The 24,758-nt window shown below is 38.2% G+C and overlaps 1 protein-coding gene across 3 annotated transcripts in view; it reads left to right on the top strand.

Annotated features, from left to right (window-relative positions):
• si:dkey-91i10.2 (uncharacterized protein LOC555224 homolog) overlaps positions 1-24,758 on the top strand; it is a 67,854-nt gene that overhangs the window by 34,785 nt on the left and 8,311 nt on the right. For all 3 annotated transcript variants that reach the window (XM_022680378.2, XM_022680379.2, XM_007253483.4), the window contains exons 2-4: positions 12,953-13,095; positions 15,098-16,689; positions 23,922-24,087. In XM_022680378.2, coding sequence (XP_022536099.2) covers positions 15,149-16,689; positions 23,922-24,087 — 1,707 coding nt within the window. In that variant the 5' untranslated portion in view covers positions 12,953-13,095; positions 15,098-15,148. The remainder of the gene's footprint in view (positions 1-12,952; positions 13,096-15,097; positions 16,690-23,921; positions 24,088-24,758) is intronic.

Here is a 24,758-nt window from a genome sequence, read left to right as displayed (position 1 = left end):
GCTGATCAATTGCAGTGCCTCCCTCCATCAACTCATTTCTAATCCCCCTTTCCCTCCCCTCACTCCTTCCCTGCTCTCACCTCCTCACCCCCGAATGAAAGCCCATTACCGGCCAACTGGATCCCTGCAAGACTAGGGCACCTTCACGTGGCGCTCCCCTGCTTTGATCCCATCTCCAGTCTTTAAGAACAACAAAGCTCTGGCGTCAGTGTGTGTATGTGTGTGTGGATGAGAATTTGTGTGTGTGGACACAATCAGCGGCAGGAACCCTGGGAATAGAGTTTTTGAGGACCCTGTATTGTTCTGTCCTCTAACAATTATTGGAACTGACATGGAGCCTCGGCGCAGTTGAAATATAGTTGCCACGGGCAGGACCTCAGGACATCCAGGTTATGCTCAACCAAAGGATGGAAGGAAGGTGCTGAGAGCTGCCTGCTGAACAGTTTCCTCAATAAAGGCTCTAACAGCGTATCGCCTGTACCGACAGTGCTCTTCGGCTGAATCCCTGCAGCACAGGTCATCAATTCCAGTCTTGAAAGGCTGTTGTCCTGCACAGTGTGAGATTTCTCCTGCTTGAACACACCTGATTCAGCGCATTAGTTAATTACCACATTTAGTAGGTGTGTAAAAGCAGGAAAATCAGCAAACTAGACTGGACATTGTCCTTCTGGACCAGGATCGATGACTCCTGCTTTAGAGCGATACCTGAAGGAAAGCAGAAAATGCAGGAAAAGCAGATTCTTAGCTTTAGTGTACCTTACTGTAACACACTTTTTGTCTAATTAATTTTGTAGGGATGTCCCGATCAATTTTCTTGGCCGCCAGATCCAACCTAAGCACCTTAATGCTGAGCATCAGCAGAAACTGAAGTAAAGTCACTGTGTTTTATTAAACAGTTTATACACAGTACACTGTATAAGTGAAGATATTGGGACACCTGCTTATTTATTTATAAAAAATCAAGGGTATTAAAAAAGAGTTGATGCTGCTTTTGTTGGAGTGAATGTCTCTATTGTCCAAAAAAGGCTTTCTAGTAAATTTTGGAGCATTGATGTGAGGATCTGATTGTATTTAGCAACAACTAGTAAGTGTTAGTGAGGTCAGGCTATTGGATAATCACTAGACAGTCTAGACAGTCAACATTCAAAAATGAAGTGGGAGTGCATTTCCTTACTTGTTTTTGCCAAAGTTAAGGTAAGGAGGAAGAGCGTTCTTCAGACATTATGTTCTGTTTTTATGATCCACTGTAACATAGTTACACACTGCAGACTCTTGTTACCTTCTGAGAATTCCTCTCAGGTCTGGAGACTATGAATAGTATCCATTATTAGCGCCTAGAGGATGCCAGTTCGATGATGGGTAGAATTTACGAGGACAATGGGATCCATTAATGTAAGAGCAGAACTGTGAACTTTTTCTGTTAAACAAATTTAAGAAATATTTTAGGAAGATATTTGTGAATGAGGCACAATCTTTCTGTCTTGCCTATCGAAAACTTTACTGACTAAGCTTCAGGTGGAGACCTAATGTAGTTTTTAACCAGGTTAATTCTTAGAATTTATTGTTTTTTCTAGGACTTAATTCATCAGTGATAGCAGGCTAGTTTGATTTTAAAGCAATCAGCAATCAGTTTACTGTCTCTTTACAGATTGTCTGTTTTCGAGCTTAAACATATGAGATGTACAGGGCTAGGATAGTAACATTAGCTGAGGTAACTTAGCCTTGCCATTTGTTTACCTACCAAAAGACTAGCTGCCTTTATTTGTGTGAATTCCACTTACATTTGATCTACTGTGGCTTTCTGTAGATTTAAATAAATTGCAGATTTATTTTGATGCATTCAGCTGTCAGATTACTGCATGGCACATCTGTATTCATCCTTTTGAATTTAAAGTTTTCTGCAGTGTTCCATAAAGTTTCTTAAAATTCTGTAGCAGAGGCAGCAATAGATTTGAATGTAACAGAAAGACTGGAATTAAAATTAGACTAGAAACCTAGTCAGTGACTGTGTGGTTTGCTCAGAGCTGCTTTGCACTGAAGCTTATCACAGTAAGCTGACAAGGCAAACAATGAAGGATATCTTAGATTCTCTGATAGCAGAGAATCTCCATCTCTCTCTGTCTAACATGTCTCTCTATCCCATTCCCAGTGATGACTGAGTCACGTAGCCATTTGCTGCGTAGTGCAAACCTGCCTCATTACCAGCCCTTTGTTTATCAACACAGCTTTTCTCCTGAGATTACCTGCTTTCTCCTCCTCTGTATAGCTCTCAGTCTCCAGCGTTCATGTTTTTCCTTCTCCTCAAACCTCACAGCCCTTCCTCGGCCATCTCTTAATCAATCCCCCTTCTATTTCAGCCATCATTCATTCTTTCCATTGCCAGTGTTGTCGTTCTTTGTCCTTGGTGCAGGTCTTATGTACTACAGTTCTCTTTGTCAGCAAGACCTGCAGGCTAGTAGTCTCACTCTTTCTCTCTCTCTCTCTCTTATTTTGACACATACTACACTGTTATACTGGTCAGTAGTGTCCTGTTAGCTGTGACCCTCCTTATCTTTCAGAATCCGGGTATCATGTTCGTTTGGATGATCTAACTCAGGAGAAAAAGCCTTCGGGGTAGCTGTAGCTCGCTGATTCATTAGTCTAAAAGGCAATTATCATGCCACTTCATTTCCTTACGCATCACAATGCAGAATTAAGCTTGCCAGCGCGTTACATCACAAAAGGACAGATCCGCAGATCCATTTCGTAGAACCATTTTCATCTGTTACCGTGCCATCTTATGTATTATATAAGCAATGTCAGAAGCAATCACATTACTATGTAGGATTTGTTTTTCTGCTCAAACTGCACGCACTTTCCGTAGCTCTCCCAGTGTTCTCTGGATGACAGATCTATAATCCCTATTAGAGTCAATAGCAGGCATATCAGCGAGGCTCGGGTCCACTTCACTGCGCAGTCTGGACCCACTGGAATTGGAACGGCTATTTATAACCCGCTCAGCTTTTCTGGATGAAATCATGTGGTAATGATATCTCATTGTGGCAGCAGAGTCATTAATTAAACACCACTGCCAACGAGGGGGCAGGCCGACATCAGTCCAATTTCATATTTACAAGTTTTCCTCTATCACTCAATGAGCGTCACTCCCTGCCAAAGCATCTTATCATGGCAACGCACGCGCTCACGTGTTCAATCTTTCATGAGGAGCCTTTTAACAGGGGTGCAGAGGTAAGCCTGTAGTCACTTTAAGAAAGCAGACTGTTTATGGAAAAAAAAGTCTGTTAGGCAACAAAGGGTTTTTCAACTCATCTGCCTACTTTATTATTTAGCAGTGGCATTAACACCAAAGAAACATGAAACATTCGCAGCTCAGACTCAAGTTACAAGAAGAGACACACCCTCTATACATGTGTTATTTTGCATGCGTAGCATAGCACCACCTGATTGCACACACTATTTGATGCATTATAAAAATAAACAACAAATTAAGCTTCTGTACAATCTATTATAAGTAATGATAGCATTTGGTTTTCATCTGTTTATAGGTCAAAGTGTTTCAGTTCTGGGGCTGTAGGGTTAGTATCCAGAACATCCAGGTGATTTCTTTGCTCTGATGTAACAGGTAAACCTGATATGACAATTAGGTTTTAGCAGGAAGATCACTGTATTGTTCTGGACTAAAGCTTTCAAACTGGACCAAAGTTGGACTTACTTGTTCTGCCCTTAAAGGAGTAAAGATTTATAAGCATATTTAAAAACTATTTAATTTAATTAATATATATTTTTATATTTTTCCTTTCAGCAATTTTTAAAGCTCATCTGGTGTACCAACTTGAGATGCTGTGCACACCAGCCAATGAGTAGAACAGTGCCACAGTTAGAGAACCACTACTCTAACGTAGACCTAGTATCTGACTTTGTGAGATTGAGCAGGGAAATTGTCAAATTGTGCTGGACTTAAGTCTTTCAGTACCAGAGCTGGATGCACTTATTTCCATACATATTGAAAAACAAGGAATCTGAAGGAACCTCCTCTCAATTAGGGATAAGGTTAAAGGTGTCCTTCTGCTAAAATCCACAGACCCGGGGGCTGGATTTTTACTTTCTGGACCTGGACTACTCACCTCTGTGTGTTTATATAGGTTTACATAGGATCTCCAGTGGATTTGGCATTTTACAGAGACTCTAAGACTAAGCCAGTGGCTGAACTGCATTTAGCAGAGCATTACACATGTTGTAAAGTAACATATTTTACAAAAAAACAGCTCACATAGGTGGAGTTTATATGAACAGGAATTAGGTATGAAGTTAAAGAATTTAAAATTCAAAATGTAAAAATGCAAATTGTATTAAGTATTTGAATTTAAAATTAAGAATGCAAAAAGTATTTGGCTGCACAGAAAAATGTTTTGCATTGCATTGAGATAACTCCACATCACCCTGTGTATGTGAAGGAATTTTAAATGCAGCATATCAGTACATCCTCCCTACTTGCCATACACTGCCCTGCATTTTGAACTGTTGCACTATTAGAAGTGATACACATGGATGCTGTAGTGGAATACTAGTTAACCCAGATTTGCCCCTGAAAAAAATAAGAACTCAAGGCTACACTCTCCCAGGAATATGTGGAGGCTGTCTCCTCCTGCTTTGATGCTCTGCAACTGCCTCCGTCTCGCCTGCTTGTTGTCAGAGAGCTCCCGTGCCGCACTGACAGGGAATTGAGTGCTTCTCCAGGTCATTAGGAGCTCCCCATCTACTTATGCAGTTTGCTCCCTCTAACTCCCTCAGCTCAATAACTCTGCCTTGGAAAGACTCTCCGATAGATGCTACTGAAACCTTGAAATCCAGATAAGGGTTGTCTCTGTTTGCTAATTTTCAGCTGTGCTTAAGGCTGCTGTTAAAGCTGCCAATAGTCTTTTACATCACCGGTAATAAGGATAATGTGTGTGTTGAAGATTAGAGGACTTCTTATCTTTAGATGCTTGAGATAGGAACTCAAATGGTCTATAATTGTCTGAATCTTCCAAAGCTTTCCGGTTGCTTTTCTCTCAGAGATAAGTTGGTTGGGAGTAGGTGGCATGGCCAGTAGGTAATAAATAGAACTAATACCAACATGGCCACACAGAATTATTAAAATATTAATGCCTCAAAAGATAATTTCATCTGTGAGTAGGCCTGTAATGTTAATCACATTATCAATGATACATATGTAGCAAGATATGGACCTTTTTGGTGATCACAGTTTTGACCCAATTTACTTTTATTTTATTTATTAACATAATTAAAATATAAAAATATTTACCAGTGCTTTTTTTATACTTGTTTTCTAAATTTTCTGCCTGATATCACATGCCTATATCTTTACAATTTCTATTTAATCATTAAATAAAAAGTTTTTATGTTTGATAAGAAACGTTACTGAAAATCTAAATTGGTATTGTCATAGAAAATATAAGTAAAGTAAATCAAAATAAAATAAATCAAAATCACATAACTGATGCTTTCCTGAACTTAATACACATCAAACAGTTTATGTCCTCCAAACCTTTTATTGCCTTACAGTTGTCTTGTTTTTTTTATTTATTTTATATTTTATTAAGCAGAATTTGGGGTTGATTCCTGTTACTGATCTGAAATAAATAAGTGGAGGAGAAAGTGGACAAACAGCATGCTGTTAGAGTCTCCAAAGCTCTCAAAGTTTTCACAATGTAATTATCTTATTTTCTGCAGAGAAAAATGGTTTTCTATCACCTACATTACATTATACTTTCATACAAATACACCATTTCACCATTAACTTTAAATTTTAAAAACAACAAAAATAGTCCAATCCAAAACAGTTCATAGCCACAAACTGTGTATAAAAAAAGCATAAAAAATAGAAAGTGCGAGAACAGAGTATAAGAAAAAATCATAACAATTCTCAATTACATCCCCTACTGTATTATTAGAACTACAGCAGGGCCTCATTGCTTAGTAAAAATCCTTTGAAGCCTTAATGTATATGTTATTAGCTCCATCTAATAAAAAGTTATAAATAATAATTTACATATTTTATATTATTACATATATTTTTTATTATATATATATCAATGTATCAGTGGCATACAATTATGTTAAATAACAAACATATCATTTATCTCCATTTTTCAGCCCTGGAAAAAAATAATAGAAACAAAAAAACACTTAAGACTTATGAGTTTCTTTGATTTTACCAAATTAAAAACCTCTGAAATATATCAAGAGGAAGATGGATTACAAGCCATCAAACCACACTGAACTGCTTAAATGTTTGCACCAGGAGTGGCATAAAGTTATCCAAAAGCAGTGTGTAAGACTGGTGGAGGAGAACATGCCAAGATGCGTGAAAACTGTGATTAAAAACCAGGGTTATTTCACCAAATATTGATTTCTGGACTCTTAAAACTTAAAACTATGAATATGAACTTGTTTTCTTTACATTACATGATGTCTAAAAGCTCTGCATCTTTTTTGTTATTTTATACATTTTTTATTTGGAATTTGGGAGAAATGTTGTCCGTAGTTTATAGAATAAAACAACACTGTTCATTTTGCTCAAACATATACTTATAAATAGCAAAACCAGAGAAACAGATTCAGAAACTGAAATGGTCTCTTCATTTTTTCCAGAGCTGTATTGTCCAAAGCAAAATTGGTTTCATGACAGTCCATACTGTGAGGAATATATGTATCCAATCTAAGGAAAATTGTAGAGCTGAACAGTTCCAAAGAAATATGTCCATAAACGACTCAACGCCTTTGCCTGTGATTCTCTTTATGATTCTTCTTGTACTGAAGTGTAGTTCTGTGAAACTGCTGCTTTTCACAGAGGCGCAAATTGATGCCTTACCCAGAAAACACATATCTGAAGTGGTAGGAGGTGGTGGTAGTCATGCAGTGTGGCCACCTACTGTGTGTTTCAATGAAAAAAGTGACTGGAGATTTAGAGCTGAGCATGATTTTCCATTCCCCGCCAACTCCATACCCATCACTGTGTGTTATACTGGGCCTTTGAGAGGGCACTGCCTATCATGGACTTTGATGTGAGTCACACCTCACCTCACTTCAGCAGTACAGTCCTGCTGTGAAGCTCCGTCCATGCTCTGAATTACTGAGACGAGAATGCTTTTTGACCACCCTTGTGTTTGGTCCAGTTTCTTCAAAAAACCCTTAAAAAGCCACTCATGTGGTGCTTGCACACAACTCGGCTTTTGTTGACCCCTACAGTGAAACTGGTAGAGATCAGAGCAGAGGATCAAGGCTTTTTATGAGACTTGGAGAGGTCTTTTTCTTTTTTTAGATGTTTCTTCCAAATATCAAAAAAGTGTTTTTGTCATAAAAAATAGTTGCTGTCTTTTTGGGATGGGAAGAGAGCTTGCAAATTTCACACTGTGGTACTAATAAAGGATGGTCTTATCTCTTATCTTGCAAGCAGTGTCAAGTGAAGATGAGTATATTAGGGCTGTATGAAACATTATATAATTTTTTATTGTATTGTATATTGTATAATGAATAGGACAAAGCATCAACCCACGATACATTGTGATGGAACAATCGATTCCATGTTCATTTTATGAGTGTAAGCAAAGGGTGTATGATATGTCAGTCATTTTTGACAGAAGCCAATCATACAAACGCTTTTTTTTTAGCTATTTGGGGGGTTGCGGGGGGTCTTATTATGGTTGCTGCACAAGTTTTGGCTCCAAGCATTGACTCTTGTGAGCTGGGAGATACGACAAATCCTCCACCCAGTCCTCACAAACCAAAAGGAATGACAGATTTCCAAAAATGTAGTGGAGTGAAAGCAGAGTAGAGTAATGAATTATACAGCTCTGGAAAAAATTAAGAGATCACTTAAAAATTATGAGTTTCTTTGATTTTACCAAATTGAAAACCTCTGAAATATAATCAAGAAGAAGATGGTAAATCAAAAGCCATCTAACCAAGCTGGAGTGGCATAAAGTTATTTAAAAGCAGTGTGTAAGACTGGTGGAGGAGGACTGATTCAGAAACTGAAGTGGTCTCTTAATATTCAGAGCTGTATATCCTTTGTACATTGCCTTAATAAACAACTAATTAATTGTGAAATAAAACAGCTTAGTATTTGTTTATGCTTAGAACAGTAAAAGGTGCACAATGTGCACTTTTCAGTGTTTATACACTCAAAAATAAAAACAAGGAAAAGGCTCCTTATTTTTTTTGTCATTCAAATGTGTTCCAGAAAATTGTTAGAAAATTGGGTACCACTTTATAATAAGACTACCTTTATAATGGGTTTATGAATGGTTTATGACGAGTTTATTAATATTTATAAATTAAGTTGCAAATACTTTAAAAGCCATTAATAAGAAGGTAATAAAAAAATAACAACACATATAAAAATGGCAAATCTCAGCTCTTTCTAGATCCTGATCTTACTTTGTGTTTTTCATCAATCAGCATTCAAACCTGTCATATTAATATATTTGTAATTATGTTTAACTCTTTACTATAAATTAAATGACTAGGTAAACAATGGATCATTGATGCCTTTTCAATTGATGTGTTGTAACTGCTTATGAAAACATTTTTAATCAATTTACAACCTAATCAATAATAATTAATAATCTAATTTATAAACCATTTATAAACCCTTTATAATGGTAGTCTTATTTTAAAGCGGTACCGAAAATTGAATTGTTAATCCACAACTGTAATTTGAATTGAATCATAAGCAGAATTCATCATTAATCATCACCGTACAATCATTAAACCCAGAACTGTGATAAAACTATGAGTAACAGAAAACTTAACACCAGAACTTTTTCTTAAAATGAGAAAAATGAATGTAGCTAAGGCTGAAAAGTGCTAAAAAACTTTAGGATCTAAAATGAATATATACGTCCTGTTTCACATTAATATCTAGATATCTCATTTCACTTTTTTTGTCCATAAAGCCCAGGGTTACATCATACTGTATGTTTTTGTTTGTACACACATGTATATGTTGGTGTGTGAGTGTGTGTGTGCTGAAGTGTAGATGTTTTTCTCATATAATCCTCATACCCAGGGAGTCTTTAAAGGAACTAGTAGAGGTGTTATAATGAGGTGCAATATCATTATCACATCATTACTTGCTAGGTGGAAAGTGCTTAGAATACATGTGGGTGTCTGTGTGTGTGTGTGTCTGTGTGTCTGTATGTTTATTGCCTCTCTTTCTCTGTTTTTGTCTGACAGCCTGTCTCTCTCCCTCACACACTACTGCAAATCCTACAGTCTGTTGACTGAGGTGTAAACAGGCCCAGGCAACAAGATGAACCTGACCTGTTTGTTGAGTGAGAGACAGATACTGAAGGTTAGGCACACATACAGGCTCAGTCTGAAGGATTGAACTGCTTATGGCCCTGCACATATTTCCGAGAATGCAGGGAGACGTTTATTGTTAGATGTAATCCCTGTTCAGCATATTTAGGGCCAAGCAAATAACAGTGGTGACCTAAAATGACATATCCAAGTGAGGGAGGCATTTTCTGAGGTGTGCCATATCGTACCAAACGCATTAATATTGCTAACATCTTTAAATATTGTGAATTATATTATACCCTGACATCACATCAGGGCACTTTTGCTGTTTTTAGCAAAAGAAAAAATCCCATTGTTCTCATTTCCCATTATATGTCTACTAGAGACTAGTTTATATCTGTCCAGTATCATTCATTTTACTTCAGTCCTGGATATATTGAGATATATAAAGTGCATTATTATTAGTATTATGACATTCTGCATCATTGACATCTGTTACAAATCTGATAAAATTCTTGTATTTTTTAATATCTCAGTTAGGGGTGTGCCATATCATATCATATGCAATAAAAAATACATTTTCATTTGTGGCAGTAGTGTATTCTTAAAATAGTTTTTTAATTCAACATTTTGTCATATTGCTAAGAGTATCGTTATCACGAATATACCATGAAATATTGTGATATTATTTTAGGGCCTTATTGCCCACCCCTTGGTGCCAGTACATGTGGTAGCATACATTCTCAAGTCAGTGCTTTGGATTGTTGGCAGTTCCTTTAGCCCATTTTCTTTAGGAGTTTGTGTTTTGCTATTTGTCATCTGTATTGCTATTTATTAAGTCTTTTGTGGATAGTAGACTGTTGTTTCCTACCATTGGGACAGACAATCAAACATTTTCTTTACATGTTTTGTTATCAGTAGTCAACGTCTTCCTTGGCCAGTACCTTTGCAATTAATTAACTATGTTAGTTTACTATGGCATTTTTTTCAAATATGATGCAGGGCACGGTATGTCCAGAGATTTGTTGTAGATACACCTACTCATTTAGACTTTTCTCTGATATTATGGGTTTAAATAGATATTTTGTCCTGCTTTGAGACAAACCTCTATTTTTGTAGGAAGGCTTTACAATAGATATTACAACATTGCTTGGAAGATTTGACTGTAATGTGTGTTTGTTAAACATACATTAGCAGCATTGTATTGAATAAAAATACAAAAACAAACATTGAAAAGCATCTACATTTACAGAGTGTTCCAGTGCTTGACCAAAACATATTTAAATTACAACTGAGTGTATCTGTATTTTAATCTAATGGAGGCTGGAGCTAATACAGTCATTGTAAAAAGTTTTGTAAATCTCATATACACATATTCTTAAATTAGTCTCAAAGAAGTCAACATCTTCAAAATTTGCCTGTGTGACCAAACATTTTGGAAAACATAATAGAAAAGGCCACCCATTCACTAACTCGCCAAAACTATATAGGTTTGAATAGTTTCAGGTTTGTCGAGATTATAAAACTAGTCAGGTTTGTCGAGATTATAATTTAGCGAGATTGTGTGCAGGTATGAATCACTAATAGTGCACACATTTAATATATTTTTTTATTTACCTAATTTAATATTTTCTAAATTAAAATTAAATTTTAAAATTTAAAAAATCTGAGCCAGTGTGTAGGGTTTAGAGATAAAAGTGTTTCTTTAGGTGTTTGAATTCTTAGTAAATTCTAGGTATAATGTCTGTAAAGCTTTAAATTAGCTATTTGTAAATGTAAATCAAAAAGAGAAATATAACCTATCAAACAACTTTACTTTCTATATCCAAAATGGTAACTCCTTTTCCTTATCCTTTTCTACAGGAAAATAAAAAATAATAATAATTTTAAATGTAAAAGTAAAAAAATTAAAAAGAAGTTCAAAAATTATTCCAGGTCATTTTGGACTGTTCATATTTGAACATTCATCTTAAATATTTAAGACATAAAAAAAAAAACATTAGATTCAAGTTTTGTCAAAAAGAAAAAAAGAGCAAAACAAGACAGCGATGTTATACAAAAACTTGCAAAATTGAATTTGCTACTTAAATAAACATATCTAACAAATATGATTCATTTAGTCAAATAGTAACCTATTTTATTTTGCATTTTACATTATGTTATGTTTCTTCTGGCTTTGCCGCACCCTCTTATTACAACATTGGTAAGGGGATTTTGATTATGTCAGAGAGTTCAGGTGGGGGCTCTAATAAAATACAGCAGTAAATAGATGTAATGTATTTTTTAACACACATTAGCAGCATCATATTCGATTTAAGAGTGTTTATCTAATATTATTTAGTCTCTAATCTCTAAAAGCTGTATTTTCTGACATACTGGGTTTTAGATTGATAGCATCTCTAGTTGTGTGGTCTTGCATAATGTACAGTAAGGTGTTAGGAAGCAGGTAGTGTCAGAGTTCAGAGCACTGTGGCCCTAAATCTCCTGTGCTCACCTTAGTGTGACACTGAAGTTCCACAGGGCTGCTGTCACTCAGATCTATCTCACTATTCCAACATAAGTGTTTAATGCAGACGAGGAAATGAAGGGGGAAGAAGGGGGAAATAGTGTACGAAGAGACAGAAGGCCTACTAAGGTCAGGAGCTGCTTCCCTAAGGAATGGGAAAAATGACAGAAACCACTATTACATTTTTTCAGAATCTGCTCTGTAGACAGAATGTGGCTGCTATCAGATACTCAGGGAATAGAATGAGAGATGGGCCATGCCGTGCATACTGGTTGAGCTTGTTGACAACAGAGCTGGATTGCTGGTTTGTGGCATATAATTTGCCCTTGCTTTTTGGATTTTGGTTTGCTGATGGCAACTGTGATGTGGTGTACTGTTGTATTGATGGGAGTGAGTGCTTGCAAATATTATTTACATACAGCACTGGAAAAAAAAATTAGAGACAAGTAGTGATGAGTTTCTTCGATTTTACCAAATTGAAAACCTCTGGAATATAATCAAGAGAAATATGGATGATCACAAGCCATCAAACCAAGCTGAACTGCTTGAATTTTTGCACCAGGAGTGGCATAAAGTTATCCAAAAGCAGTGTGTAAGACTGGTGGAGGAGAACATGCCAAGATGCATGAAAACTGTGAATAAAAACCAGGGTTATTCCACCAAATATTGATTTCTAAACTCTTATTTTTTTATGAATATGAACTTGTTTTCTTTGCATTATTTTTGTTAATTCAGTCATTTCTCATTTGCAAATAAATGCTCTAACTGACAATATTTTTATTTGGAATTTAGGAGAAATGTTGTCTGTAGTTTATAGTATAAACCACAATATTAATTTTACCTATAAATAGCAAAATCAGAGAAACTGATTCAGAAACTGAAGTGGTCTCTTAATTTTTTCTAGAGCTGTATGATGGATTAAATTATGAATATTAGTGTGTTATTTACCCAGGCCTGCACTTCTCTTTGTATGTGTTTCTTTTCCAAGTGAATTCCAGGTGTACAACTGTATTTCCTATTTCGACAAAGCAACAGATATCTCTGAAAGCATGCAGGAGATTGTTCTAAAAATTGATTGTATTATTTTTAGAGCTGTCTATTGATGGACCTGTCTGCTTTTTTGCTAATGTTTATGCTCAGGGCTGCAGCTGTCTGGATCTGTGGAGGGTGAGTCTACCTCGAAGGACAAACCAGCAGACAAAGAGAGCACTCGGGAGGATCCGGTGAAGTTTAGCCTGGAGCGAGACGAGTACAGGTGCAAACAGAGACTTTATTAAAATGGGGTAAGTTTATATGCCTAACCTACAATGAACCACAGTGGATTCTCTTTCACGTCCATTCAGCAGAGTGCCATGCATATAAACACATGTGCACGCAACAAGGCAGGGGTCCAAGTTCTTAAAAATACAAGGGCTTTAAATGGTTCTTTGAAGAATGTGACAGAAAAAAAATATTTGGTTGCAAAAAACATGGCTGTAATACAGATGATCTGTGAGTGTGTAGAACCTTTACATCAATAAAGGTCTGTTTTTTTTTTTAAGTTTATCATATTCACACATCACACATTCACTTTTACAAAATAGGCAATGCTATATAAGAATCATGCTTGTACTGTTTATGAAATTTATAATAGAGATGTGTGAATGTAAAGAACTTTTACATTAAGTGGAGCTTCTTTAGACCACCGAAAGGTTTGTCACATTTAGACACCCCTATTACAAAGAAGAACCATTTGAAGCACCTTTATTTAGGTGAACCTGGCATGTCCAGCTGTCTGTCAGAATTGTTCTTTTTGTACATATAAAATGTGATTTTGCTGTCCTGTCCAACAAAGAATCAATGTCTCAGACATGCTGTTTCTGCATTAATTCATTGTTGATCTTCTATAGACACATAGTGTCTCTTTCCAACTCAGGCTGCTTCTGGAATCTCACAGTCAGACACATTTGGCAGTAATAGTATGGCGCTCCTATGAAAGCCCATTACAACTCAGTGAGTGGCTTCCTCAGCGTGTTGCAGTGTGTCTGCCTTAATTCAGTTCAAACGGGAAAAATGAGCATCTGCCTGTCTGTCACTAGCAGAGACAGCGAGGTGAGCCCTGTGTGAACTGAGCTGTGCTCCACATGCTCATTAGCCAAGCTCCTTATGCTAATCAAGTGTGTTCATTCACACGTCAGCAGTTTTTGCGCACAGCCAGAGAAAACACTGGGAACCACTATTGATGCGTGTAACTGTACCAAGTGAATGGCAGCCCACTCTTCCGCCGAGATTAAGCTGGCGGCACATTAAGATTCAGAGATAAACAAAGAAGGCTTTTTCTGACGCTTTATCTTTCTAATATAGCATTTAAATGAGCCTCCTTTAGCCAAAGGCGCTTCAGTGGATCCAGTTTAATTAAAGTGGCTTCAGATTTTAATTGAACACCTGAACATGTCTGCCATAGCTCTTTGTTATTCTTTGAAATGACATTGATGTTTTCAGGGCTTTCTATCTTTAATCGGATGACTGCTGTTATTCTCTGACAGGCGTTATAAGAGAGATGAATTATCCTTATAGCAGATCTAATCTCATCTTATTGCAAAGCTGAATGTGCCACTACGATTCAGCCGTGCTGTGCTGTGCTGGGCTGTTTCATAACTCCTACCTTTGACCCCGAATCTGTTTAAGATTGTGGATGGATATTAGCCTGGCCTGAAGCCAGGCGATTTGTACTAATTACTGAAAGAAGAAGTAAGCGGTGCTCCTCTGGTTAATCCATTACTCCTGTCCCATTAGTGAAATGACTGCCAACGGCGAGTGTAAAGCGGCTCTCTTCGTTACTGTCCTTTTACATCAGGGTCTTTTCTTACCCTTTTTTTCTTTCATTTAATATTTGTTCTGCAGAGCGTACCATTTTTAGAATATTAATGCAATTATTCTAGTCTTGAATCAAACAACAGGCACATTGCACCCACTGCAGCAATTGTTGGACATTGTGTGTCCCTGATTCCATGAGTCATTTCACATATTCTTCATCTGTTTATGGTTTCAGTGCAAGTTTGTAATCTCATATTAACTGCATATAAGAAATATTTGCAATATTTTACAAAGGGTAATCAGGCAGCTTGAAATCTCAAGAATTCTTCATAGTCTCCTTGGACCTCTCCTTGTTTTCAGAGCAATGCTCCTTGAGCATTTGGCAGCGGTAAATAATTGATGTTTAGATGGGCTGTGAATGTCAGTGTGTGAGCACAGTTTGTTGTCGTCATGCCAATGCCTCGGCTGTGTGTGTTCTGATTTTCACAGGGTTGCAGTCCCTGTGCCTCTCTCTGATGGACGGCGACTCATGCTGTGGTCATGCCGGACGTGAAGGCTCTGCCATGTGAGTACTCCCCAGCAGGTTCCCCTGCTGGCTCCAGCATGGACCTGGAGCCCTGCCTCAGCGAGCTGCCGGACCCTCTCTCTGTCCTCAGCTCCCCGTTATCTGGCTTTCCCCATCACGGTACCCCTCCCTACACCTCTCTGGATTCTCCGGCAGGCCGTTGTCCTCCAGGATGCAACAACAACAACAGCCTTCTCAGCAACCTAGGGCTCAGGTACTGCTCTACCAGCAGCGTGCAACCAATGAAACATCCCGAAACTCAAGCAGGGCTCTTGTCTCATGGCTGCATGAATTCCAGCAGCAACCGGCTGTACCGCAGTCTGGAGAACCTGCACTGGAATTCAGTACCTGACCGAAGCATGTATGGCTACAGAAGTGTAGAAAGTGAGTTTATCCTCCACTGCACCTCCAGCAGTCAGTGGTATGATGGGCCTCCTCAGGGATCACATGTATACAACATGATGAACTCCCCTGAGAGCATGCCGTTCTACCCTCGGAGAGGCCTGGTGAGGAAGGACTTGCCTCTGTTCCCTCAGTGGCTGTTTCCTGCCATGGAGGACTGGGGCATGAATGGAAATGGCAGAAAAGGCCTGCGAGATAAGCTCCGTCTGCAAAGTACTCGTGTTGCTGAGCCACACAAGCCCCTTCGGCCTCAGCCTTTGCCCAACAACATCTCGCATTCTTATTACGATCCGGATGTGGCCTTGCACCATGGTCGGCCCTCCTCCCCAGGGTTGGCAAACAACCAGAGAGACTTGTGTGCCCGTCGCATCACCAGCCCAGAGGAGATCAAGCAAGAGGTTATGCGGCGTCTGCAGCTGCGTAGGCAGAGAAGCACTCCTAACCTGTCTCTGAGCTCGGCTCAGGAGGGTAACCTCAGCAAGTCTCTTACCTCTGAGCCGGTTAACGGCACTGCCCAATCAACTCCAGAGAGGAAAAGGCCTCCAAAAGGGCGTCTGCATATCCCAACATTCGAAGAGTTCAAGAGGATGAGGCAAAGAGAAAGCGTACAAGGACCGGTGCCTTCGACACCCCCACCTGGTGGACGAACATCTGAAGGACAGTACAAAGAGGGAAGCATTGGAGAGAAAGCACAGGCAGTGAAAGACAAATCACAGACAGGGGTTAAGACTGTAACAGAAATCGGGCAAAGCTGCATCATCACTGAAGATGCAACGCAACCAAGGGGATCCGGTGAACAGGAACTGACAGAGGGCAGTTGTTCTTCAGAAGTCGCAGATGGACCCATCTGTACAGGCCCTGTGCCTCGCTCTCCTCTGCACTCCCAGAACACTGCTGCCACCGCAAGACAAGCACAGGCAGAGGAAGCAACAAGCTCTGCGGCTCCAGATGCAGGACTTATCCCCTTTCCTCCCCGCAGGGACGGTGCTGAGGGGGCTTCCAGCTGCTGTCCTGCCATCCCATTTAATGGGACAGGCCTCTCTAGCTATGGAGCCAAGATCTACAAGATGAAGGAAGACCTCCTTGGATCGGCCCTAGATCTCATTAAGAAGAGGTGAGTGAGTGCCAGTATGCTACATGAAGGATAATGTATGCTTTGTGCCTGTGGATCATCTGGAATTAACTGGTTTAACCATCAAAGTCAAGTTAATATTTGGTTTGCTGTAGTATTCATATTTAATTATAATGACTTAAATACATTTTAATATGTTTATTACCAACATTATAATTTATGTATTTAATAAAAATGCATTAATATTAGGCAACTGAAATTATTCTGCCAAAAATTGCACTTTTAGTGTAAAGAATGAATAATTTATATTGCAGGTTGGCTCATTCATTTTAAGTCATATTGCAGTGTTTCCTCTAAAGTTATGCTTTTTTCATCAGTGGAAGTAAGGGCCACTGCCCTAGCCCCTGGCGGTGTTGTGTGTAAGATCTATGCTATATACAGTGATGGGAGGGATGTAGGATGGAGCTGTCAGGCAGACAGAAAATGCCAGGTTTATTTCAGCCTTATTTGAATACATGAAATTAAATAAATCATTCAGCTTTACTTATCATATTTGGTATCAGTTTACTAGCTACCTTTTTACAGAATGACTGTATTTTAGCTGAAAGTTATGAGCTGTACAGGGCTAGGATACTAGCTGAAGTTAGCTGAGCGAATTCAGCTGTAGCATTTATTCACTTTGCTGCTTTTGTTATGAAAGTGTCGGTCACTTGTGATGACTTGTGATGAGTAGGTCTACTGATATCAATGTATGATTAGAATAGCTATACTAAGGTAAATCCATGATGAGACTAGCTCTACTAAGATAAATTCATGATTACAGTAGCACTGCGAAAGTGAGTTAATGAGTAGCATTGCTGAGGTAAATACAGTATATTGTTCTTTGTTGGTATGTCTGCTGGGATATAAAAAAGTGTTAAGAATCCAATAAATATTTTAAACTGTAGTTTTAGAGTGAATGCCTTAGGCTATTTAATTTTGTTCAATGATGAACAAAGTGGCTTTCAGTTTTCATTATTCAGTTTTAAGTTTTTGTCCGGTTTTGGTTTCAAGCCATACTTTCCATTTTGGTGCATATCTGGTAGTTAATATAATGTATCTGATTTTAATCTTAAGTATTGTTTGATGTAATGACCAAAATTAAATGGCTGCCATTTGTGTAGAGATGTTGTGTCTTAGTTATTTCCAGAGCTGTATGTATGATATGATGACACAATAGCAGAATAACATAATCATATTCATATGCATGTATCTAGTTCATATCTAATTGCACTATTTTTTTGCTATTACTAATAGTAAAATGACTTTAAAATGAGCCTAAGCTCTTCCAGCTGATTGGTAACATGTGTGTGTTTTTCTGGAATAAGATGCAAAACATTTTTTGGCCAATTAGATCTGGATCAAGGTAAAAAAGAGACAGATTCACTAAATCAGTCTGCTACTAAATTGTACTCGCTTTCTCATTTTCTTTGATCAATGAGCTGGAAAAAGTGGTTTATTTTTTCAGAATCCGTGTTGCTTATCATCCATGAAATTGCACGCTGCAGTGAGCGCTGAGACATTATTCAGTAAATCCAGCATTAGCCGCCTTGTTCTTATTGATTTATGTTAGCACCTTAGTGTGTTCCAGACAGAGCATAAGGGAGTGTGAACACTGGTTCCCTATCACCTTCTCCGGTGCCAGGGTAACACGTCTCTGCAGATGGCAGGAGTGTCTGGATTCCCCCCTAATGCATTCTGGCACCCAGTGGCAGCTGTCACGGGCATATTGTCTGGTGATTAGCAGCCTTAGAGTTCAGTCCAGGACAAAGGTGGAAATGGAGATGAAGTGTCCATTAGGAAATGGCTATGTTGCTGACCAGCAATCTGCTTGCCTCTGAATCACCACAAACTCCAGAGCTTTGCCAGAGTAATGAATGTAAGATATATACACAGCCTTTTCTGCTTCTGTTCCCGGAGGCAGGGATTAGTGTGAGTTGTAAAGTCAGTGAAGTCAGTTGTGAAGGGAATGTGAAGAATGGGGACATTTACAGCGCTAGGGCTGATTCACGCTCGGGCACTGGCAGGAACTGCTGTGAAGCCATTTTCTGTGTCACATTAGAAATACATTTAATGAACTTGCACCAATGCATTAAAAACAAATTTAATTTTAAATTAATTAAATTAATTAAAATGTGACCAAATGAATTTATGCTACAGCATATAATAGGATGTCTAATATTTTAGGCAAGATTACTTTTTCACATTATTTATTGTTTTAAAACACCCCCTTTGGCAAGTATCACAGCTTGTTAAAAAAATTTATAGCAAGCATCCTCCAAAGCTTTTTCACCCATTTTTTCTTGCAAAAGAAAGCTTTCTTGATTTTGAGCTATCTTACATTCACTGCTTTTCTGAGATTTATCCACATATTGTGATGAGGTAAAGGGTGTAGGACTGTGAGGGTCAGGGCAAAACTTTTAGCTTTCCGCTTTTGAGGTTGTCTATTGTATGTTTTGAGGTGCATTTAGGATTATTTTCCTACTGAAGAAGCCATTCTTTTTTCATACTCGGATGGTGTGATGTTAGCTACCAAAAGTTGCTGGTATGCCGTTGATCCCTCTCATACTTTTGATAACTTCTGGCACTGATTTTTGTGTTGAGGAAACAAGATTTTATTTCTTTAAGTTTTAGTTTTCTTTATTTAGTCAGTTTCTGTTAAATCGGTTTGGTGGACTTTTTGCTGTGAAACAAGCATACTTTTATTTTTAGGTTTAACTATTTATTTTCTGCCCAAGCCCGACGCAACCCACTGCATATACTGTCATTATGAGCCTGAGCCCGATATAAACCCAAAATTTTTTTAGAACGTAGAGCATTAAAACTGAGCTTTTTAAAAACATTTTTAGGCTGTTTGAATGAGCAAAATCTGTTTATCAAGAACAGCTACAAGTCAAGTGCGCAATGCGGCAAGTAGAGGAGCTCATGTGTGTGCCCTAAAACTGTGTGATTAAAACATTCTAATTTGTGCAACTTTTTTTAAAACACAGTTAGATTTGTTTCGTTGCTATATTTTGATTATCACGCCATAGCTTTATATAAAATAAAAATAGTATTAAAAAGAGATTGCTACATCACAGACTATTTTTTTAAACCAAACCCAGCTCAAATAAAGTGGGGGGGAATCTCAGCCCGAGGCAGAGAATCTAAACTCTACTATGTACCCTGATACTCAAAAAATGCATAATATCACACTTTTAAATAGTATTTGGGTGCTAGGCAGCTGCTTACAGGAGCCCACTGCTGCTGCTTGATGTAGAAAGTCAGATTGGGAACAAGCCATCACCCTAGCAATCAAATAAAAAAAAAACATGGTGCTAAAATATATATATTTGTTGTCACGGTAGCCTGCCTAAAATCAACACTATAGCATTTGTATCTTTTAAAATGAGCAACTTTTGTTGCTCCACTGTTACTGTTCCTGGCTCAGTACACTCAACACACAAATAAACTGTGTAACCAGTGCTATATACACTTAAAAGGCCTGTTTTACTGCACCATATCAGTAAACATGATTTTAAAAGCAGATGTCTGTCTCAACATTGAGTCTAGAAATTCTGGCCTTATGGTGGTGTCTGACACTTCCCATCTGTAGGGGGAGCCCTGGAGCAGGAAAAGGCAAGAGCCACTAAACCCTAAACCATATTTTTTTCGTTAATAGCTGAAATGTGTTCTTTTGAAGTAATGAAACATACCAATCTTGCCTAGCATTGCTTCGCCAATTGTTTTGTCTGTTCCCCGGGAGTCATGTCTACAGACTTGATCAGTGGGTGGTAGTTATACACATGCTGGGATTGTAATACCTTTCTAAGGGGTAATCAGAGTCTTTAGATGAGAGCAAAGTGAAGTGGGGAAAAAAGCCATAATTTCTATTTAATATTCAAGAATACAATTAAGCTTATATGAATATTTGTATTGTTCGTATAGTTTAAAGAATAAAAATGTGATTTTTAGAACTGAATGTTAGTGGTGACTTTATCAGTTTAAAAGGGTGTAAAAACATTAGCATAATGCTAACAGTATTTTTCGCACTATAAGGCGCACTTAAAATTCTTTTAATTTTTCCAAAAATCGTCAGTGCACCTTATGTATGACTTTTTACCAGTCAGGTTGTAAGAAGCAGTAAAGCCACTCCGCTAAAGTACAGCTTTATACAGGAGTTTCAGTTTCGTTTTTTGAGACTGGAGCAGTATTAGCATCTCGCTAAGTGTTAGTTCTTTTGCTCTTCAGAGGTGAGTATATCAGATTGTAGCCTGCATTTACCATGTTAAAACAAGCTATGTGGGATGAACTGCTAGCTAACTGCGGGTAGCCTTAGTGGAAATCTAAGCTTACTGTAAATAAACAGAAGTGCTTACTCACCCAAACAAACAGTTTTCAGGAGAGAAATTTGTGTAGATTAACATCCAGCACTTGTTTGACTTTAAAAGAGAAAGGGTTTTTTTAAGAATTACAGTTTTGTTAACTTAGCTTAGTTTTTCAGGTCTTGCCAGACCTGCTGTGGCAAGACCTGCTAAATTAGAAGAAAAAACATGGTGACACCCCTATTCCTAGTGTCGCACCTTATATGCTCTGGAGCGCCTTTTGTATGAAAATAGAAATTCATAGTGTATATATTCTCATTATATAATTCATATTAAATGGTTCTAATATGACAGTGCTATAGTTAATTTCAGTTATTTTTGGGACAATATATCGTCCAAATACAAAAGTATTTCTCATGCACAGAGACATATCTATAATGCTCTGTTGAGGCAATTACAGGCACATTTTATTTTACTGTACGCCTGATAAGGCAGTGAAGAACATATCTATTATATCATAGTCATTTTGCTTCTTACTGTATTCTAAGAGCTACTCTCAATTTTGCACAAAGACAAATTCACATATTTCCCACTTTTTTGTCAGTTTCGTCCTAACAGAGTCTAGCTTTATTCACATAAGATTTATTTCATTTCTTTTTGATACATATATTCATGCATACATGCATGCAGCCGAGAGTTGAAAGGTGGTTCACTAGTGCTCAGGGTTGTGCTGTCAGCTATATTCTAGGATCATATCTATGCAAATGATCCTCTGACGGGTTCTGCATTAACAAAGAAGATCCTGAGACATCAGACGAGAAGAGAGAGCGAGAGAGAGAGAGAGAGGGGGAAACCCAACTAAAGAGAAATTCATCTTTCATATTTTATCACAGAGAATAACATAATAAAATCCTGTCCATGTTAAGGATAAAAGCGGAACAGTTGTTAATGAACGTAAAAAATGTTAAAAAGTTAATGCAGTTCCTTGACATTTGCTGCTGCTAATTTAGCTCAGAGTAGATTAATATGTGTGTATTTTACTGTCAATATTTTATATTAGATGCTTATTGTGAACATTGTACATGTAATTATTATCAACTACACACAACAATTAAAACCATAAAAAATGTATACAATATTTGCTTTGAGGTTGCTATGGTGTTGCCTGATAGCCACTATTTAAACGAAATAATTGGTATAGTTTTGCTAAGTGGTTACTATAATGTTGCTAGGTGGTTGCATTGATGTTGCTTGCTGTGGTATCCCAAGTGGTTGCTCTGGGGTTGTTAAATTGCTGCTAGGTGGTTGCTTTATGTTTCTTTTTGGTTTCAATGTTATTTTGGGTGAGTTGCTATGGTGTTGCTAAGTGGTTGCTATAGTGTTAGGTAGTAGCTTAGTAGCAGGTAATAGGTGGCTGCAAAAAATCTGTTACTACATGCAAACTGTACGTTTGTTCTGCTGGAACAATCCGAATTTGGAACAATGTTAATATCCTAACATAATGTGGGAAAACTGTGAGGTACACCGGGTGACAAATGGCAGATAAATAATTTTATTAAAATTATTTAGAAAAGAAAAAGCTATGCAGTATGCAACCATGAAAACAATTAACCATGAATAGTTAGTTGAATTACATTTACATTTAGATCAGATTTTCTTTGGTATAATCAACTGTTTTCTGTATCTATCAGTATTAATGAAAAAAAACAAGGCACATTATTGTTTTTCCACAAATTATTTTTGTGCAAAAAACTGTATGTACAACAATGACATTTTACCAAAGTTATGACTTCATGAAAACCTACACAGTTCGATATTTCCACCTGTTTAGCCTACAGCTGTTTAGTTTTTTTTAGACTAGTTTTTTGTCAGTACTTCACTGAAAGCACTGACCAACTGCCTGTTATATTAAAAATAGACAGTTGCATGGTTGCTGTCACACAAAACAAAATCTGACATATCTGGAATTTGACAGTTGTTCTTTACATTGTGTCTTCATTATGACATTATGATGAATGAACCAATAGAAATGCTTCAAACTAGTATTCTTTATTTTCTTTTAAATGTGCTGTTTTGGAAACTTTTGCATCACCGAAAAGACATATTAGGAACATATCTGTTTTAAGATATTTCAGCAAGCTTAGTTCTTAAACAGGGTGATAAGATGTTTTTTTTTTCCTGAGATCATATACAAGCATTGGTCTTAAACTAGAGAAGGCCTGTTTAATTCTAATGAACAGAGATTGGAAAATGGTACTGTAATTATTAATAATGAAAATGCTCATGTAGTTATGAATAATTTGTTGGCGCATATAGCTTCACAAATGTTATAAGGAATCCTCAGGGGTAAAAATGTAGGATTTTAAAGTTTAAATTCCACAATAATTCACAAAGTACTTGTTTAATGACTTATTCAGTTAATGTATTGCCGTAATTGTATTACTACTGTGTTTTTGTTATTGGCTGTGACTTCTAAGGGTTAAACCGATAGACACTGGTATATTATAACAGAATACATGCAAACATACAAGCCCAAACATGTACACAGATAACTAACACACACACACACACACACACACATACACACAGACGATGATCTAAGAGATCATTATGGCTGGTTCAATCATGGATCTTCACACATCTTGTGAGTTCAGGTGTTAATGTGAATTGAAGCATCTAATTGCCCCCCGCACCCCCTCGCACCTCCTCACCCCTCTAGAAAGGGCTGTCTGCCTGCCCTCCCTGGAGAGCATGGGGGATGTTCAACCACATGCCTCAGAGAGGCAAAAATTATAATTCAGCTGTAGTAATAGACCCCTCTCTCTCTATCTCTCTCATCCTCTATTGACCCTCCATCCACACACTTTATCTATGTCTCTCTCACCCCCCCCTCTCTCCCTCTCCCTCCTTCGTTCTCTCGTCCTCCTCCAGCTGCAGTGCAGACACCAGCACCGAAGCCTCCGTCAGGCTGTCACATGACCGGGACGACGGCACTGACATCATCACTCCCCAGCCCAGCCGTCAATCTGCCCAGGTTGCCATGCCAACGCCGGCCTGCGGAGAAGAGGCTTGCACCGAAGAAGAGCCAGCAGAATGCGTAAGGCATTCCCCTATCCCTCACATGCACGCGCACACCCACACACACACACATGCACGTGCATGCACACATACATGCATCTATGCACACTCACACACAGCTCTCCTTTTTACGTAGCAGACAGCGAGAGGAGAGCTCTGTCACGCATGCGGTAGATAAAGCTCTGCAGGCAGGCTCTGCACGGCGCTCATACACGCGCAGGACTGCAGACATGCAGTGGTGCTTGCTGAGCACGGGCTCGGGATGACTCTGCCGTGCAGGATTAGAGACAGGTTGCGCTGTGGTAACTGTGTTTGTTTCCTTCTTTACATTTGTATGCAAGGCTGAGAAGCAGAGTATGTGTGTGTCTCTCTGTGTATGTGTGTGTGTGCAAGGATGTGCAGCTCCTGCTCGTTCTGTTTGGAATGCTAGCCGGTTCTTCGTTGCGCCACATGCAGCGTTTTGTCTCTGGTGACTGCCGGCTCGAAGGCTGAAGGCAATATTGATCGCATCTTCTGCTTGTTGGAGGTCATGTATTTTGAATCAGGCTGCAGGAATTGAGATTCGGCGTATGCTGTCTGTGAGTCTTCACCTGTCATTATGCATAGCTCAGCTGTGGCTTACCTGCAGCAGACTGTTATGTCTTTCCAGTGCTGTCAGTAATTAATTAGAATAGCAGCTGCATGGTTAAC

The sequence above is a fragment of the Astyanax mexicanus genome, chromosome 11 (assembly GCF_023375975.1).
Source record: "Astyanax mexicanus isolate ESR-SI-001 chromosome 11, AstMex3_surface, whole genome shotgun sequence".
Classification (NCBI taxonomy): Eukaryota; Metazoa; Chordata; class Actinopteri; order Characiformes; family Acestrorhamphidae; genus Astyanax; species Astyanax mexicanus.
Note: the sequence above shows the minus strand (reverse complement) of the source record. Positions and strands in the feature narration are given on the sequence as shown.